At 40.4% G+C, this 17,774-nt stretch overlaps 1 protein-coding gene across 2 annotated transcripts; it reads right to left on the minus strand.

Moving 5' to 3' along the window:
- Nucleotides 1-5,550: 5,550 nt before the first annotated feature.
- LOC143020113 (uncharacterized) lies at nucleotides 5,551-15,408 on the minus strand. 2 transcript variants are annotated; one of them, XM_076176270.1, is made up of 2 exons: nucleotides 15,359-15,408; nucleotides 5,551-7,229 (listed from the first exon to the last, which is right to left on the minus strand). In XM_076176270.1, the coding sequence occupies exon 2, from the start codon at nucleotides 7,125-7,127 to the stop codon at nucleotides 5,946-5,948; it is 1,182 nt and encodes a 393-aa protein (XP_076032385.1). In that variant the 5' UTR covers nucleotides 7,128-7,229; nucleotides 15,359-15,408; the 3' UTR covers nucleotides 5,551-5,945. The 2 variants fall into 2 exon arrangements, with proteins under 2 accessions (XP_076032385.1, XP_076032386.1); XM_076176271.1 differs by lacking the exon at nucleotides 15,359-15,408 and adding an exon at nucleotides 15,002-15,141.
- Between the last annotated feature and the right edge of the window lie 2,366 nt (nucleotides 15,409-17,774).

A 17,774-nucleotide genomic window follows, 5' to 3' on the forward strand; every position in this document is an offset into this window, starting at 1 on the left:
TTATCCTCCTCTTCTCTTCTTCCCCTCCTCCTTCTTCTGTTCCTCCTCCTCTTTCTTCCTCCTCCTCTTCTTCTTCCTCCTCTTTCTCTTCCTCCTCCTACTCTTTTTCCTCCTCCTCCTCCTCTTCTCTTCCCTCCTCCTCCTCCTCTACTTCTTCCTTCTCCTCCTCCTCCTTTTTTCTTCCTCTCCTCCTCCTCTTCCTCCTCCTCTTCTCTCTTCCTCCTCTTCATCATCTTCCTCCTCCTCCTCCACTTCTTTCTACTCCTCCTCTTCTTCTTTCCTCTCTTTCCTCCTCCTCCTCTTCTTCTCTTCCTCCTCTTTTTTTCTTCCTCTTCCTCCTCCTCCTCTTCTTCTTCCTCCTTCTCTTCTTCTTCCTCCTCCTCTTCTTCATCCTCCTCCTCATTTTGCTCTTTTTCCTCTTCCTCCTCTTCTTCCTCCCCCTCCTCTTCTTCCTCCTCCTCCTCGTCTTCCTCCTCCTCCTCATCTTCTTCCTCCTTCTCCTCTTTTTCCTCCTCCTCTTCTTCTTCTTCCTCCTCCTCTGCTTTCTCGTCCTCCTACTCTTCTTCCTCCTCCTTTTCCTCATTCTCCTCCTGTTCCTCCTCCTCCTTCTCTTCTTCCTCCTCCTCCTCCTCCTCCTCCTCCTCCTCCTCCTCTTCTTCCTCCGCCTCCTCTCCTTCCACTTTCTCCTCCTCTTCTTCCTCCTCCTCCTTCTCTTCTTGCTCCTCCTCTTCTTCCCTTTCCTCCTACTCCTCCTGTTCCTCTCCCTCCTCCACCTCCTTCTCCTCTTCTTCCTCCTCCTCCTCCTTCCTTCTTCCTCCTTTTCCTCCACCTCCTCATCGTCCTCTTCTTCTTCTTCCTGCTTCTCCTCCTCTTCTTCCTTCTCCTCCTCCTCTTCCTTGTTTTGCTCCTCCTCCTCTTTTTCCTTCTCTTTTTCCTCCTCCTCCTCTTCTTCCTCCTCCTTCTCCTCTTCCTCCTCCTCCTCTTCGTTCTTCTCCTGGTCCTCCTCTTCCTCCTTCTCCACTTCTTCCTCCTCCTCTTATTCCTCCTACTCTTCTTCCTCCTCCTAAAATATTATCCTTTGCAATAAAAGATATGACAATCAGACATTTAATCATAATTGGATTAATCATACATATAATCATAATTGGATTAATCGGATAGGAGAGTGATAGCAGTAGTGTTAGCTCGAAAGTAACACGATAACAACATTTAAAAATCGCTTAGACAAATACTTGGAATCTAATCCGCAGATAAGATATCATCCTTTGCAATAAAAGATATGACAACCAGACATTTAATCATAATTGGATTAATCGGATAGGATAGTGATAGCAGTAGTATTAGTTCATCTTCTATCGCCTAGTTGCCCTGTTTCCTTAACTGTAGTGTAGTTTAGTTAACGCAAACAGCCTCGTTAGGGCCAGTAGGCCTGCTGTTGTTTGTTCTTCCTTTGTGTTCCTCTTCCTCCTCCTCTTCTTCCTCCTCCTCCTCTTCTTCCTCCTCCTCCTCCTCTTCTTCCTCCTCCTCTTCTTCCTCCTTCTCTTCTTCCTCTTCTTCTTCCTCCTTCTCCTCTTCTTCCTCCTCCTCTTCTTCCTCCTCCTTCTCTTCTTCTCTTTCCTCCTCCTCTTCTCTTTCCTCCTCCTCTTCTTCTTCCTCCTCCTTTTCTTCCTCCTCTTCTTCTTCCTCCTCCTCCTCTTCTTTCTCCTCCTCCTGCTCTTTTTCCTCCTATTCCTCTTCTTCTTCCTCCTCCTCCTCTGCTTCCTCCTCCTCCTCCTACTCTTCTTCCTCCTCCTCTTCTTTCTCCTCCTCCTCCTCTTCTTCCTCCTCCTCCTCCTCTTCTTCCTCCTCGTTCTCTTCCTCCTCCTTCTCCTCTTCTTCCTCCTCCTCCTCCTCTTCTTCCTCCTCCTCCTCTTCTTCCTCCTCCTCCTCTTCTTCCTCCTCCTCCTCCTCTTCTTCCTCCTCCTCCTCCTCTTCTTCCTCTTCCTCCTCCACCAGAATATAAAATGTGCCAAAACGTTTTAAATCAACTCATGATTACAGAAAGGGATGTCGTACATTAAATCGTTTACATGAACAAAAAAACACAAAATTGGCAAAACTTTTTCAATACACTTGATCACAAAACAAACACCAGCAAATTGTACGAAACACTCAACAACATTACACTATCCAACAGTAACACTACACACTCTCACGCAGCAATAATCACAACAACAGATAATCTACCCTCAAACAGACAAGCAAACGCACTCATACGTCATTTTGCACAGACAAGCCATCTCACTTCTCACCCTGACGACCAACGCACCATTTGACGTAAGAAAGACTTTCCCATAGAGTCAGACTATACACCCTTCTTAGACAGTCAGACAAAACTCATAATACATAATCTCAAGCACTCATCTGCCTGTGGCCCTGATAACATAAGCAACATCCACCTAAAACACATTGGACCACAAGGTATACACGCACTCACAAACATTGCAAACTACAGCTATTCACACAACACTATACCCGACATCTGGAAGCATGGTAAAATAATCACCATTCCAAAACCGAACAAAGACCCAACAATCCCAACATCGCACCGCCCAATCACACTTCTCTGCACCCCCTCTAAAGTCATTGAACGCCTAATACTTAAACTTGTCACACCACATATTCCCCTTGCTGACTCACAACACGGTTTTAGGCCACTACACTCCACAAACACTCTTCTGACAAACCTCATACAAAGAATTTTAGATGGCTTCAATTCAGATAGGTCCCACCAAAGAACACTTCTTATAACATTAGGCATTAGTAAAGCTTTTGATGCTATCCCCGCCACAACCTAACAAATGAAATATATAACACAGACATGCACAATAACAACAAAAGATGGCTGGCCAATTATCTGGCAGGTAGGAATGCTTACGTGTCATATAATGGCCAATCATCGCACATCAGAAACATTAAGAACGGAGTACCACAGAGCGCAGTTCTATCCCCCACACTATTTCATCTATACATGCATGACTTACCCACACCAGACACCTCAGAAATACAAATCTCTTCCTACGCAGACGACATAACAATCGCATGCACACATCGTAACACAGACAAAGCTGTAGAAATAATCCAGCCATACCTTGATACACTCAACACATGGTTCATCACAAACAGACTCAAAATAGCTCCAACCAAATCTATAGCAACACTTCTCACCAACTGGACAAAAGAACACAAATACATACCTCATCTCTACATCAACAACACTCCAATACCACACACAAACACACCGAAAATTCTTGGTGTAACATACGATACATCCATGTCTTTCAAACAACACATCGCAAACATAAAAAACAAATGCACACCTGGACTTAACGCACTTAAGTCAATCACTGGAACAACATTTGGACAAAACAAAGAAACTAATATAACAATATACAAACAATGCACACGCTCAGTGATGAATTATGAGAGTCCTGCATGTGCTCCTAATCTCAGTGAGACACACCACAACACCCTTCAAATCATACAAAACAAAGCCCTAAAACAATTACAGGCTGCACAAATACAACATCTACAGACCATTTACACCATGAAACAAAAGCCCTCAAAGTCAAGGACCACCTCGACATGAGAGGCACACAAACACTTGCCGCAGCCACCACAAACACATCACACCCGCTACACTACATAGCAGAACACCCACACACACCAAGAAACATTAAAACAACACCCAAAGACCTTTATAACGCACAGATACTCTCTTCTCTTCCTCCACAACCATCAAATACCAGCCTCCGGAAACATATTCATAATCATATCACTCACCGCTCCATTAACACACTGAAAGACAACACACTGTTGCATGCCAGACCCCCTGATATCCACCCTTCTGAGTCCACTTGGCCAGACTGCGGTGCGGTCACCACCCAGCACTTCTAAGCTACCAGAAGAGGCTGGATGACCGCGTTGTGAACAGCTGCCCAGGATGTAACACTTCACCCCATACCATACAACACATAATGGAAGACTGCATTATACACAATCATGCACGCAAACAACACAACATACACTCTATATGGCATTCCTTGGGGAGACGGGACTGCTCGGACAGACAGTCTAGGGAACGACAACAACAACAACAACCGACATATACATAATGCTAGGGTGTTAACAAACTCCAAGTAAACGATTTAATGGAAATGATGACACGATTCACCAGATTCGGTGAAAAGAGTCGTTAGTTTTGAATGAGTGATTCGCGAGTCTTACACTATTGTATCAATTAAATGGAAAAGGACAACATAACAAATCAATCACTACACACAGTTACTACACACTCTGAGCTCACCATCGAAGGAGCTATAGTGTATATTGGCTAAGAATCACTTGTATAATGACATGATAGATGCAGAAACGCCAATCAACAATTACGTTTAATACAGTACGGACAGAAACACGAGAGGCCATGGAGGTGTCATGATACTTATCAGAAATCATCTGACACAAAAGTTCTCATAACGAAGATTGTCACGTGAAAATGATTGCCCTCCACCAAATGCTTGTATAAAGGTTAATTGTAAACCGATATGCGTCACAAAATATGTAAAATTCACGAAAACAACAAATTTAACAGAAAAAAAGACATCACAACTCGACCTAGCAAAGAGGTTCTGTCCAAAGAGTCAAGAGGGAACAAGTACATGCACAACTGCTACTAAACGTCACGAACAAGCTATTCTTGGCACAAATAATGTAGTCAATGAATGAAATAAACGTCCTGCAGAGGAAGTGTAATGCAGTTCAGTTCGAAGATTTAAGAATCATTTAGATAAATACCTAAGCAAGATGCTGTAAAAACTGTCACTTGTTTTATTTCATTCACCTTTGTTATCATGTCTGATTGCTATTTACTTGATTCACATTATTAGATATTTGTCAATTTATTATCATTTATCATTAACCTTTTTTTTCATTTGAATATACCTATGCATTTATTATTATCAATATTATTATGTTTTTATTTATTGTCATTACTTTTTTCCACATCTGACCTAGTTAAGGACCACAAGGTCTCCCGTCGGCATGCTCCACCTTTGTAATCCTTTGTCATGAAGGCGTCATGATAGATTTCAGAAATCATCAGACCATGAAATTCTGTCTCAGGAGGTACTAAAGAAGAACAGCTACAATCAAATCTACTAGACTCCAGAAATTCTTCTTGCTACAAACAATAGCAAAGCTGAGGAAACAAATTGAATTTCTTCTTTATTAAAAATCAACAATTCACCATACAGATTACAAATAACTATGGCGTATACTCCCAACTACTTTACACAATAATAAGGTAAACAGAACTGTATCCATCATGACATACAAATATCTATACCCACCAGTTGCACAATATTCTAATATATTCGATGTTTTTTTTTGTAATTGCAAAAATATTCATGCACTTGATGGAACACTTAGGAATTTAAAAAAAAAAGAACAAGCAAAAACTCATTATGCAATAGGCCAATGGTCACTCAAATAACTTCACAACTAAGAGTAAATCAATTAATATTTCATTTGACACTATGCACATGAAAATCCATCAACCAATTGGTTTATAACAGTGAATCAGTGCTTAATAGCTGACAGTACCATCATACAGGAAAGTTATATCACTTAGGTCACACTGGAACAAGCAAAAATGCAATTACACAATAGGCCAAAGGTCACTCAAATAACTTCACAACTGAGAGTAAATAAATTAAGATTTCAACTGACAGTATGCACGTGATAACCCATCAACCCAACTGGTTTATAACAGTGGATCAGTACTTAATAGCTGAAAGTACCATCATACAGGAAAGTTAGATCACTCAGGTCACACTGGAAAGGCCTCTCACCAGCATAAGTCATCATGCAACACACGAGATCAACTTTTTGTGAGGAAGTGCGAGTCATTACGTGACGTTTGAAATAAGTCCTCCGTGTGAAAGCTGAAAAGGCTCCTCTCCAGTGTGGGTCACCACATGATGTCTAAGTTTACTTGGTTCTGAGAAAGCTGCATCACACAGGTCACACTTGAAAGGCTTCTCTCCACTGTGGGTCACCACGTGTTGTTTGAGATTACCCTTTTGTGAGAAAGCTGCATCACACAGGTCACACTTGAAAGGCTTCTCTCCAGTGTGGGTCACCACGTGTTGTTTGAGATGACTCTTTTGTGAGAAAGCTGCATCACACAGGTCACACTTGAAAGGCTTCTCTCCAGTGTGGGTCATTATGTGATATTTGAGATGACTCTTTTGTGTAAAAGCTGCATCACACAGGTCACACTGGAAAGGCTTCTCTCCTGTGTGGATCATCATGTGTCTTCTGAAATCATTCTTTCGTGAGAAAGACGCATCACACATGCTACACTCGAAATGCTTCTCTCTGGTGTGTGAAACTCTGTGTCGTGTAAGATTACCCTTTGCTACGAAAGCTGCATCACACAGGTCACACTTGACGGGCTTCTCTCCAGTGTGAGTCATCAGGTGTTGTTTGAGATCAACCTTTCGTGGAAAAGCCGCATCACACAGGCCACACTTAAAAGGCTTCTCTCTGGTATGGGTCATCAGGTGTTGTTTGAGACAACCCTTTTGTGAGAAAGCTGCATCACACAGGTCACATTTGAAAGGCTTCTCTCTGGTATGGGTCATCATGTGTCCTTTGAAACTACCCTTTCCTGAGAAAGCTGCATCACACAGGTCACACTTGAAAGGCTTCTCTCCAGTGTGGGTCATTATGTGATATTTGAGACCAGTCCCTCCTGAAAAAGCTGCATCACACAGGTCACACTTGAAAGGCTTCTCTCCAGTGTGGGTCATTATGTGATATTTGAGATGACTCTTTTGTGTGAAAGTTGCATCACATAGATCACACTGGAAAGGCTTCTCTCCTGTGTGGGTCACCACGTGTCGTTTGAGACTACTCTTTTGTGTGAAAGTTGCATCACATAGATCACATTGGAAAGGCTTCTCTCCAGTGTGGGTCACCGCGTGTCGTTTAAGATCAACCTTTGTCGAGAAAACTGCATCACACAGGTCACATTGAAAAGGTTTCTTTCTAGTGTGGGTCATCGTGTGATATTTAAGATGACTCATGAGATAGGTGTGCCGCAGATGACACAAGATTGTATTTATATGACGAATATAGGGAATCTTCAGATACCTTTTTTCCAGGAATTGTTGATAGCTACTCTCATCCTGAAAGTAAATATGTAATAAGTATGACAACTAAGTTTTTGAGAGAATGGAATAAGAGTGACACCAAGGAATACAAGTAGAGTGGGGTATTAACCAAAATGAAATCGGGGAAGGGAATAAACATTTCGTAACAAGAAGTTTAAAGAAGAAAGAAATGGAAGGTTGAACAAATACGTGTGAGTCATATGATGTCGTTTGAGATCAAAATAATTCAGGAAATAATAAAGCGAAAGACTGAACAAATAATGCAATGAAATAGAGCCCACAAGAAAAAGAATTCAATTCTAGGATACACCACAGCTGGAAACAAGAAATATTTGGAAAAAATTTTGCAGAGGACCACTACATACACACATCAATCAAGGATTTCAAAAATCAACGTTGGAGAGATTCATGAGATTCTGATATTCATTTTTTCAATAAATCACTTGTTTTCCGTTTTTTGAAGAACCCCCCACCCTCTCCATGATAAGTAAATTACTTATAGGTTAGGTTAGATTCACCCCTCACTTTCATCAAATACAGAGACAAGGTGCACAGTGGGAGTAGCCCAACAGCAATCTTGTAAATCAACATATTTCATTTTCAAGGTTATGGTGAATGGCACTATTTTTTAATCATTACGATATAAAGATTATTACTTGCTAATATTTTTGGAGTATCACAAAAATATACAAATACATTAACCAAAGTGCAACAAATTAAGATAACAAACAATTCTTACCAAAGAAGATTAAAAAGAAAAGAATGAGAAAAAATGGACGATTGAACAAATGTAAAAAGTATGAAGAACCACAAAGACTGGAAAAAGGAGTGAAAAGGTAATGAAAATTGATAGATAAGAAAGTCACAAGAGCAGATGAATAAATATTACAAACAGAAAGAAAAAGGGGGGAAATTGGGGTATGATGGACACAATAACACAGATAACTTGACTTATTTTATTTTATTTTTATTTTTTTCAGAGGCCAACCACCCAATAATGGAAGATGCCAGGAATCGATATGTGATTCTTGTAAATCCTTTATTGGTTTCCATTTGTCAGGGAACACCTCCGATCTTGCCCCTACACACACACACACACAGACACACACATGCACACACACACACACACAGCTCCCCTTCCCGTAAAAGACAACTAGGTAAATACACACCAATCATGGATGTCATAAATCAACATTTGAGAGATTTATGATAATCTAATACTGTATTGGTTTCTACAGCAAATAATTTTTTTCCCATTTTGGGGATAAACAAGTAAAATTTCACACTAATACCACCAGAATCCTATAAATGAAAATATAAAATATTGATTTATGACATCTTTGAGTGAGAAGTAAATAATTTCTAATCAATATATCCTAACCTGTCCCTACCTACAACTACGTTGGGTTTGATTCAGCCCTCACTTCCATCAGTTACTATAACAAGGCCCACGAAGGAATCAGCTTGTTGATTTATAGTTCAGTGAAAACAACCACTTCAAATGAATTATGTGTAAACTGTGTAAATATAATCAACATGATATTCAATTTCCTAGGTGACTAGTAGGGTGGCCAGATGTCCTCCTTTTGAGCACTTTGTCCTCCATCCAGCGCAACCTCACGCCAGACGTACATTTGTCCTCCTTTCTTGAGGTGTGGCAAAAATAAATGAATTAACAAATAAATAAAAAATTGACAAAGAATATATACATAAATAAATAACCCTAGGTATACTATAATGCCATACAATTAAATCATGTGGGAGTACCCAGGCCAAGGTCAACATCAGAACTCAGCAGCCGAAGTAGACAGGAACTGCACAGGACCAATGTTGTGAATGTGTGATTGCATGGTTTACATTTCATACATTGGGCTGCAGTCCGGAGGTGGCCATGGTACAGTGTGGTTTGGCAATTAATTTATGAGGTTAAGGAGTCTGAAATTGCTGAAAAGAAAGACTTTGTTTTACTCTGACTGGGCCAAAGAGATGAAAGAAAGGATGAGTTTCATGCTTTTTGTAAATTGTGTCGTTGTGATGTGGTAGCAGGTAAGGGGAAGAGTGCAGTTGAACGACACACAGCCACAGACAAACGTAGACTTAACACTCGCAATGCTGGCAACTCGTCACTACTATCATTTATTTCTTCAGCTCGATCCTCTCAGGATGACAAAATCACAGCTGCAGAGCTTTGTAAAGTATATCATACTGTGAAACATTACCAGTCATATAGGAGCATTGACTGTGCAGTGAAAGTTGACATACATACATACATACATATACCAAGGCTTTTTTCCCCTTACAAGGGAGGTAGCCAAATAGGAAAAGGCATAAAATCATTTCCACCCATGCCATCCCTGAATGCACTCCACACCCCTCCACCCTCCCTCTCATCTTAGCACCTCTTGGATGACGGGTCATCCCTGCACCTTGTCCACTGCCCTGGGTCAGAAGCAGTGTCGCAAGACACAGCACATCCACAGCAAGGCCACTTCATTAAATTGGCGACCCCCCCCCCCCTCTCCGTCCCCCCATTGCATAAAAGGAGAAGACGGGGAGAAATCCCTTCGGGCTGCGTCAAAATTTTGCTCACGCATACTACCTCACCCCCCATCCCCCCGCCCATTCCACCTCATGCAAATACAACATCATCCATATACAACCATTCTCCATTCACCCGTCTTCTGTCCTCTCCCGTCCTTCCTCAACAGAGATTTCCCTCTTCTCCAAAGCGCCCTTCACCCCATCCATCCACCTCATCCTAGGACGTCCCCTCATGTGTTCACTCCCTCCACATCTGCCTTCCATACCTCTTTTACTAGTCTTTCTTCACTCATTCTTTCCATGTGTCCAAACCATCCTAATATTCTTTCATCAACCCTATATCCCAGCTCCCTTTCCACCCCTGTTCTCCTCACCTCCTCATTTCTCACTCTATCTAGCCTAGTAACCCCCATCATACTTCTCAGACACCTCATCTCAAACACATTCAAACACCTTCTCTCTTCCTCTCTTATATTCCATGTTTCTGCCCCATACAGTGCTGTTGGCATAATCACTCCTTCATACAGTCTCCTCTTAGCATCCATTCCCAAATGCCTATTCCTCATTACACTCTTTAATCCACCAAGGCATTTACTTGCTTCTCTCAATCTACATTCTACCTCCACCTTCACTCCACCTTTTCCTGTCACAGGGGACATTCCTTTACGAAAGTTGACAGAGAGGTATATAGTGACTCCTCGGTAGGAAAAGGTGTAACATGTGGAAGAACCAAAGCAAAAGCTCGGTGTGAAAATATTGGAGCAACATATTCTGTACAGAAGCACGTGGAATATGTAAAAGAACATGACTTGCACTTTACAGTAGCAACTGATGCTTCAAACAAAGGTGCAACATGTTTCCCAATTCTTTTGAGATACTTTAATTTTGAGGAGGGAGTGCAACATGTGTTACTTTTACACTGATAATGATGAATCATCAAAAGCTATCACAAATCAGTTATAACAGTCTAAGTTAGAAGTGTCGGGTCTGGATCTGAATAAAGTGTCGGCATACACAGCTGACAATGCAACTGTAAACTATGGAAAATACAACAGTGTTTATCAGAAACTGAAACTGGCCCAAAACAACATTATTGCTGCTAACTGTTTGGCTCATGTTTTGCATAATGCATCAAAATTTGCTGCTGGAAAATTAAACCCTGATATTGAAAATATTGTGCTCAAGGTGTACAGCCATTTCAGCATCTTAGCAAGCAGAACACAGCAGTTGAAGTTCTGCAAAATTTGTGGAGTCTGATGAATGCAATCTATTGCGACATGATGTAACTAGATGGCTATCTCTTTTGCCATCAATTGACCGAATACTGAAGTACTGGAAAGCCCTAAAAAGTTATTTTCAGAATTTAGGAAAAGAGGAATGTCCCAAGGAACTTGTATGGAAGTGCTTCGGAGATGAAAGAAATGTCAGAGATCTATTTCCTCTTCCTCAGTCACATTCTTAAATTATTCTCAGATACTACCAAAGCACTAGAAGCCAAATCATTCAGCATGATTTCAGTATATAGGTTAATGACTGACCTGAAACACAAGCTTGAGAGAAGAATGAAGGATTTATTTTTTGGGGGTATTCAGTAAATACCCAGCTTTGCCAGCTTAGTCCAGATGTGCCTAAGAAATGTAAAACAAACTTTCAGTGTTTTCTATGAAAGGGCCAGAAAGTACTTAAGTGACAGATATGACCTTTCTGAAAACAGTTATCACAATAAAGTATCAAAATTGGGCCTGTCAAGTGATGTATCTTTGGAGAATTCAGTGATGCAGTCAAGACGTGTAACCGTCCAGATATTAATATGGAGGATTTGTATGAAGAGTATGGGATTGTGGACACAATTATTACTACTCCTGAAATGGTAGATTGCCACAGTGATGAACGCTATCTCAAACTGTCCAGTGAATATAAATCTCAGTTCTCATTCACAAGCCTTAAGAAAGTGAGTGCTTATATATTCTCCATTGCATCCAGTAATGCTCAGTTGGAATGAGCTTTTTCAATGATGACATCAGCTTGGAGGAATGAGAGAAACCATTTGGAAGAGTGCACAACTATATACAAAACACTTCTGGCCAACAAGAAACTATTGGAGATGGCCAACAGAGGGCAGAAGTACAAAAAGATATAAACCTCCAGGCAATCAAGGTGAGGATACAACTAGGTTTTGTTTGTGTTGTAAATCAGCAAGAAATACAGGTATTTGTTTTTTCTTGGTTTCATTAGAAGTGAAAAATATGATTCACTTTCAGCTTTTTGTTATATATATATATATATATATATATATATATATATATATATATATATATATATATATATATATATATATATATATATATATACACATACATTTTGACAACCACAATGCACTTTGATTGTAAGCCATCAAAGGCCAGCATGGAAGTATACGAATGCGGGAAAGTATTTGTACAACACAGTGTTGTACAAATATATTCCCATGTTTGTATACTGCACTTCCAATTGTACTATCTTAGTGTAGATGGGTTGAACACAAAATTTCATATAGGTGTATGTAACTCGAGCATACAAATATATAAGAAATAATGCGCTGAACTTATATCTCTCTTGATAGCCCAGTTGAAAAGTCACTGTTGCACTTGTTATGAGGATGCCGGGTTCGAGTCCTGGGAAGTACCAAATTTCAATTTCAGCATGCTGGCCTTTGATGGCTTAGAATTAAAGTGCATTTTGGTTGTTAAAATGTATCTCTAATCACTGGGACCCATTCAGTCTAGTACACACACACACACACACACACACACACACACACACACACACATAAATATATATATATATATATATATATATATATATACATATATATATATATATATATATATATATATATATATATATATATATATATATATATATATACATCATACATATACCAAGGCTTTTTCCCCCTTTCAAGGGAGGTAGCCAAAAAGGGAAAGGCATAAAAACACTCCCACCCATTTCATCCCTAAATACACTCCACACCCCTCCCACCCTCCCTCTCATCTGAGCACCTCCTGGATGACGGGTCATCCCTGCACCTTGCCCACCGCCCTGGGTTAGAAGCAGTGTCGCAAGACACAGCACATCCACAGCAAGGCCGCTTCATTTAATCGGCGGTCCCCCCTTGCATATAAGGAGAGGACGGGGAGAAATCCCTTCGGGCTGCGTCAAAATTTACTCACTCATACTACCCCACCCCCCACCCACCCCGCCCATTCCTCCTCATGCAATCACAACATCATCCATATACAACCATTCTCCACTCACCTCTGTCTTCCGTCCTCTCCCTTCCTTCCTTCCTCAACAGACATTCCCCTCTTCCCCAAAGCCCCCTTCACCCCATCCATCCACCTCATCCTAGGACGTCCCCTCATGTTCACTCCCTCCACATCTGCCTTCCATACCTCTTTTACTACTCTTTCTTCACTCATTCTTTCCATGTGTCCAAACCATCCTAATATTCTTTCATCAACCCTATCTCCCAGCTCCTTTTTCACCCCTGTTCTCCTCCTCACCTCCTCATTTCTCACTCTATCCAGCCTAGTAGCCCCCACCATACTTCTCAGACACCTCATCTCAAACACATTCAAACTCTTTCTCTCTTCTTCTCTTATGTTCCACGTTTCTGCCCCATACAGTGCTGTTGGCACAATCACTCCTTCATACAGTCTCCTCTTCGCATCCATTCCTAAATGTCTATTCCTCATTACACTCTTTAATCCACCAAGGCATTTACTCGCTTCTCTCAATCTACATTCTACCACCACCTTCACTCCACCTTTTCCTGCTACACTTGCACTCAAGTATCTAAAACTATCCACTTCCTCCAGTCGCTCTCCTTAATGTTCACTTCCAGTCTACTGCCACTTTCACCCCTTGTACATTTCATCACCTTACTTTTACCCACATTTATCTTTAGCTTTCTTCTATCACATACTCTCCCAAACTCTGCCACCAGCTTCCTCAATCCCTCCTCCGACCCTGCCACAAGCGCAGTGTCGTCGTCCGCAAACAGCAGCTGGCTCACCTCCCACTTTTCTCCATTTTCTTTAACCATCTCCAATCCCTGACCCACTACCCTAGCATTCACCTCTCGCACCACCCCATCCATATATATATATATATATATATATATATATATATTACTGTATATTATAATCTTCAATATGCTGTGTCATCCTTTTTGGAAATGGCTCCCTAGTGATTACTAAAGTGAAAATTAAATGGGAAATAATAAGGCACAGGAGAGTATGAGTAAACATTACACGGAGAAAGAAGCCACAAGAAAGAAATTAAAATCAGAGTATGATGAAAGGTACAATAGCAGCGAACACTTGAAATAAGAAATATTGGTAACATTTTTGCAAGTGTCTACACCCACCCAATAATCAAGGATGTCAGAAATCAATGTATGATTCTTGCAATTCCTTTAATGATTTCCATTTGTCAGGAAACATTTCAGCAACACCCCACCCATCCCCATTGCAGAGCCACAGGATTGGCGGGTAAATGATTGAATTTTGGCACAAGTAACACACTGCATCCATAAATAAAACTATAGAATATTTGTCATTTATCTAATGAGTGAGGATAAAGTCTACAGAACCTTAACTATTGCTAGGTTAAGTTAAACTCATCCATCAACTAAAAAAAAAAATAAATAAAAAAAATAATAAATAAAGCATGGTAGGTGTGATTTGTTGAGTTATGAGTATATATACAACATATTCATTCTTGTACATTACGACTACAATATGAAGCATTTGGGCGGGGGGGGGGTTAGGTTATGGTGAATGACTGCTCCTGGAACCTTCCGATATAAATTACAAATATTGAGTGAACATATGGTTCTTTCTGTGACATTTCACTGCATGCATTTGAAGTATTCCACTCCCAAATAATTTTATGATACTCCTACAATCCGCATCCATCGCAATGAAAAGAAGTTGCCAAGAATATATTGCCCCTAGAAACGTATTCCCGAATTTGTTGCTTAGTATCTATGGTCGTTGCATGCGAGAATGTACACAATAGATGAGAGTTTTGACAAAACTTCATTCTGACTACCAAATCGGAAGTACCCATATTCGATCAGAACTAACATGAAAGCAGGCAACATCAAGTGACGAACAGACAAGGAAAATAACCTCCACCATACAATAAATACACCTACACGATTGTCGAGCGTCCTTAATTAATAATATAACACTTATTACCTGCGTGCATGTTGTGCTTCTAAATTCTATGCCACTTCTGGATATCACAGATGTCCTAGGAATCTCAAAGATTCTTTTTAGTATATACTAAGTAACTGCTCATACCATAAAGCATATATTTGTATTCAATTGATACGAAATGACGGTCTCTGGTCCCCTTAACCCCCTAAATATGTTGTCTGTGTAACTTATTGTAGAATTATAAAGAATAACAATCTAATGAGGACCACAATGGAAATAAGCGTACATGCTTTTTTATGTTATCCTCGGCAATTTTGTAATTATTATATCGAAATATGAGTTATTGTATTTTTTCACCTCATGTACATTGATTCTTTGCCAAATAAATTTACTTACTTATAACATGTAGAAGACGAAGTGGCGGCCCGTCAAGATGAATGTAAACAAATAACATACGAGCGGTCTCACTAAACGTCGACCAATGCCGACCAAACCCAAACAATGACGGCTTTTGCTCAAATATATAATTTGATATAAAAACTAGCATATGGTTGCATTATTTGACCTATTTTCTTTGAAATGTGTGATTTCCATGTAAAATGATCAAAGAGAAGTTACGTTTTTATCCTCTGCAAAATTGCCAGCCGCCAACCAACGACGACCAAACCCCAACAATGACGGCTTTTGGTCGGAGGTTGATAATTTTGCAGAAGATAAAAACGTAACTTCTCTTTGATCATTTTACATGGAAATCACACATTTCAAATAAAATAGGTAGAAAAATGCAACCATATGCTACTTTTTATATATAAATTATGCATTTGAGCAAAAACCGTCATTGTGTGGTTTTGGTCGGCGTTGGTCGACATTTGGTGAGACCCACATACGAGTACATCGCCTGGCATGTAAGGTCAAAATGCAATGGGTAAAGTAATTTTTCTAGTCCACCCATTCCCTTTCATAAATTGTCGATTCCAACATGGTAATGTTCATATTTCTATTAAAATAAGGGTTTTTAGGAGTGGATTTCCAAGCGGATAAGTGATAAAATATCATGTGATTGTTCAAATTGGGTTAAAAGCATGAAACATGACAGAATGACGTTAGACTAGAGTCTCAATCTTATGAAGAGTTTCAGATAAAGGACCATCTCGAACTCTGCCCATTAAGACACTGGCAGTCTTTTTTCCAACATGGCCGGCATGGCTGGACATTATCTTCATCATTACATGTTTCAAGTGGTTTAATGCTTGTACGCTTATAAACTGTTTACTGTAGCAATGAACAGAGTTGCTCATTACTAAGTTAATGTTAAAAATATGTAAATATAGCATTTCATGGGATATTTGTGGTGACTTTAAAATCATTGCCTTCTTACTTAGATTACAGGATGTATACACCAAGTAGTCATGTTTTCTTTGCCTATGGGACAGTCGAGCTGATAATGAACACTACTAGCCAGGAAAACTCAATGTTATTAGACAGCCTCTTGTTGACCTTACCAAAGTGTTGCTATACCCACTTCATATAAATCTTGGTTTGGTCAAACAGTTTGTAAAAGCATTAGTTCAAGGTAGAAGAGCATTTCAAGAGATTCGTCTACTCTTTCCAAAAATATGAGAGTTCAAAGTTTAGTGTGGTATATTTACTAGTCCGCAAGTAAGGAGAGTGTTGAAGTCAATACACCTTTGAAATTGCAATGAGTACTGTCAAAAGAGAGTCGTGGCATGCATTTCGAGGTAGAGTTCGTGGATTCCCTGGTAACAATAAAGAGGACTGTGGCCTGAAAGTTGGAAAGGAAATACAGTGTGTATGGGAAAGAGAGGGACGACACTCCTTGTGTATTCGTTGGGAGTAGCTAAGCTAGCTAGGATAGTTTCTTTTTCCTTGTTTAGTTTCATTTCAGTTTACTTAACCACTAGGTTGGTCTGATGCAATGTATACCGGCTGTGGCGGTAACGTCTGGGTTCTTGGTAGACTCTGTGGCCACCATGCAAGCATGGGGCTGTACTCTTTCTTGTCGTTCGCTTCCTTTCGGATGCTCTGGGGTAGTAGGGTCTTCAAATAATTTGCCCCAGATTTGATCCCACATACGGTGGTGTGTAATGTTGAGAGGTTGTTTGTTGATTCTTTTGTGGATTTCTTCAATTGTTTCGTGAAATGGTGGAGTTTAGCCACTGGCAAAGCTGAGGGCTGCACGGACAAAACCCAGTGCTCCAAACGGACAAAACCCCAGCAGAGGCAGGACAATACCCCAGCAGGTTTAGATTGACACAACTTTGGTACTATATGGAAAATATATGGCATTTTTCAACTGAGTTTAATACCAGTAAAAAGTAACTTAGCAGTGTCTCTTCTTGTTAGTTTGGGGGTGAATTCATACCCACCATAGTGACACTCTAATGAGGTGTGAGTACCAGGGTAACATTCATTTTGGTTTATTTTGTTTATTTTTTATTTTTGCTCACCCACAAATATGCTTAACATTACTGGGGTTTTAAAATTCCTGCCCTGCTGAGGTTAAGTATCCAGACTGAGGCAGGTGTCGATTCGCTCAACAAATGACAGCTGAGGATTCTGGATTCTGGATTCCAAGGAAAGACCACCTCGCTTGCGCGGGATCGGGTTTTGTGGGAGGGGAAGAATGTCTGTAGGAAAATGAAAAGATAGTAGTGTATAAAAGAGGGCTATTGCCACCGGGCGAATTGCGAGCGATTAGGGGCTTATTTGTTGTCGTGGCTTAGGAGAACTGGGCTAGGAACTTGGGCGGCGGCGCCAATGCCGGGAGGAAGAGCAGATTATATCACCAACG

The sequence above is a fragment of the Oratosquilla oratoria genome, chromosome 39 (genome assembly GCF_046742065.1).
Source record: "Oratosquilla oratoria isolate Oo_2021 chromosome 39, ASM4674206v1, whole genome shotgun sequence".
Classification (NCBI taxonomy): domain Eukaryota; kingdom Metazoa; phylum Arthropoda; class Malacostraca; order Stomatopoda; family Squillidae; genus Oratosquilla; species Oratosquilla oratoria.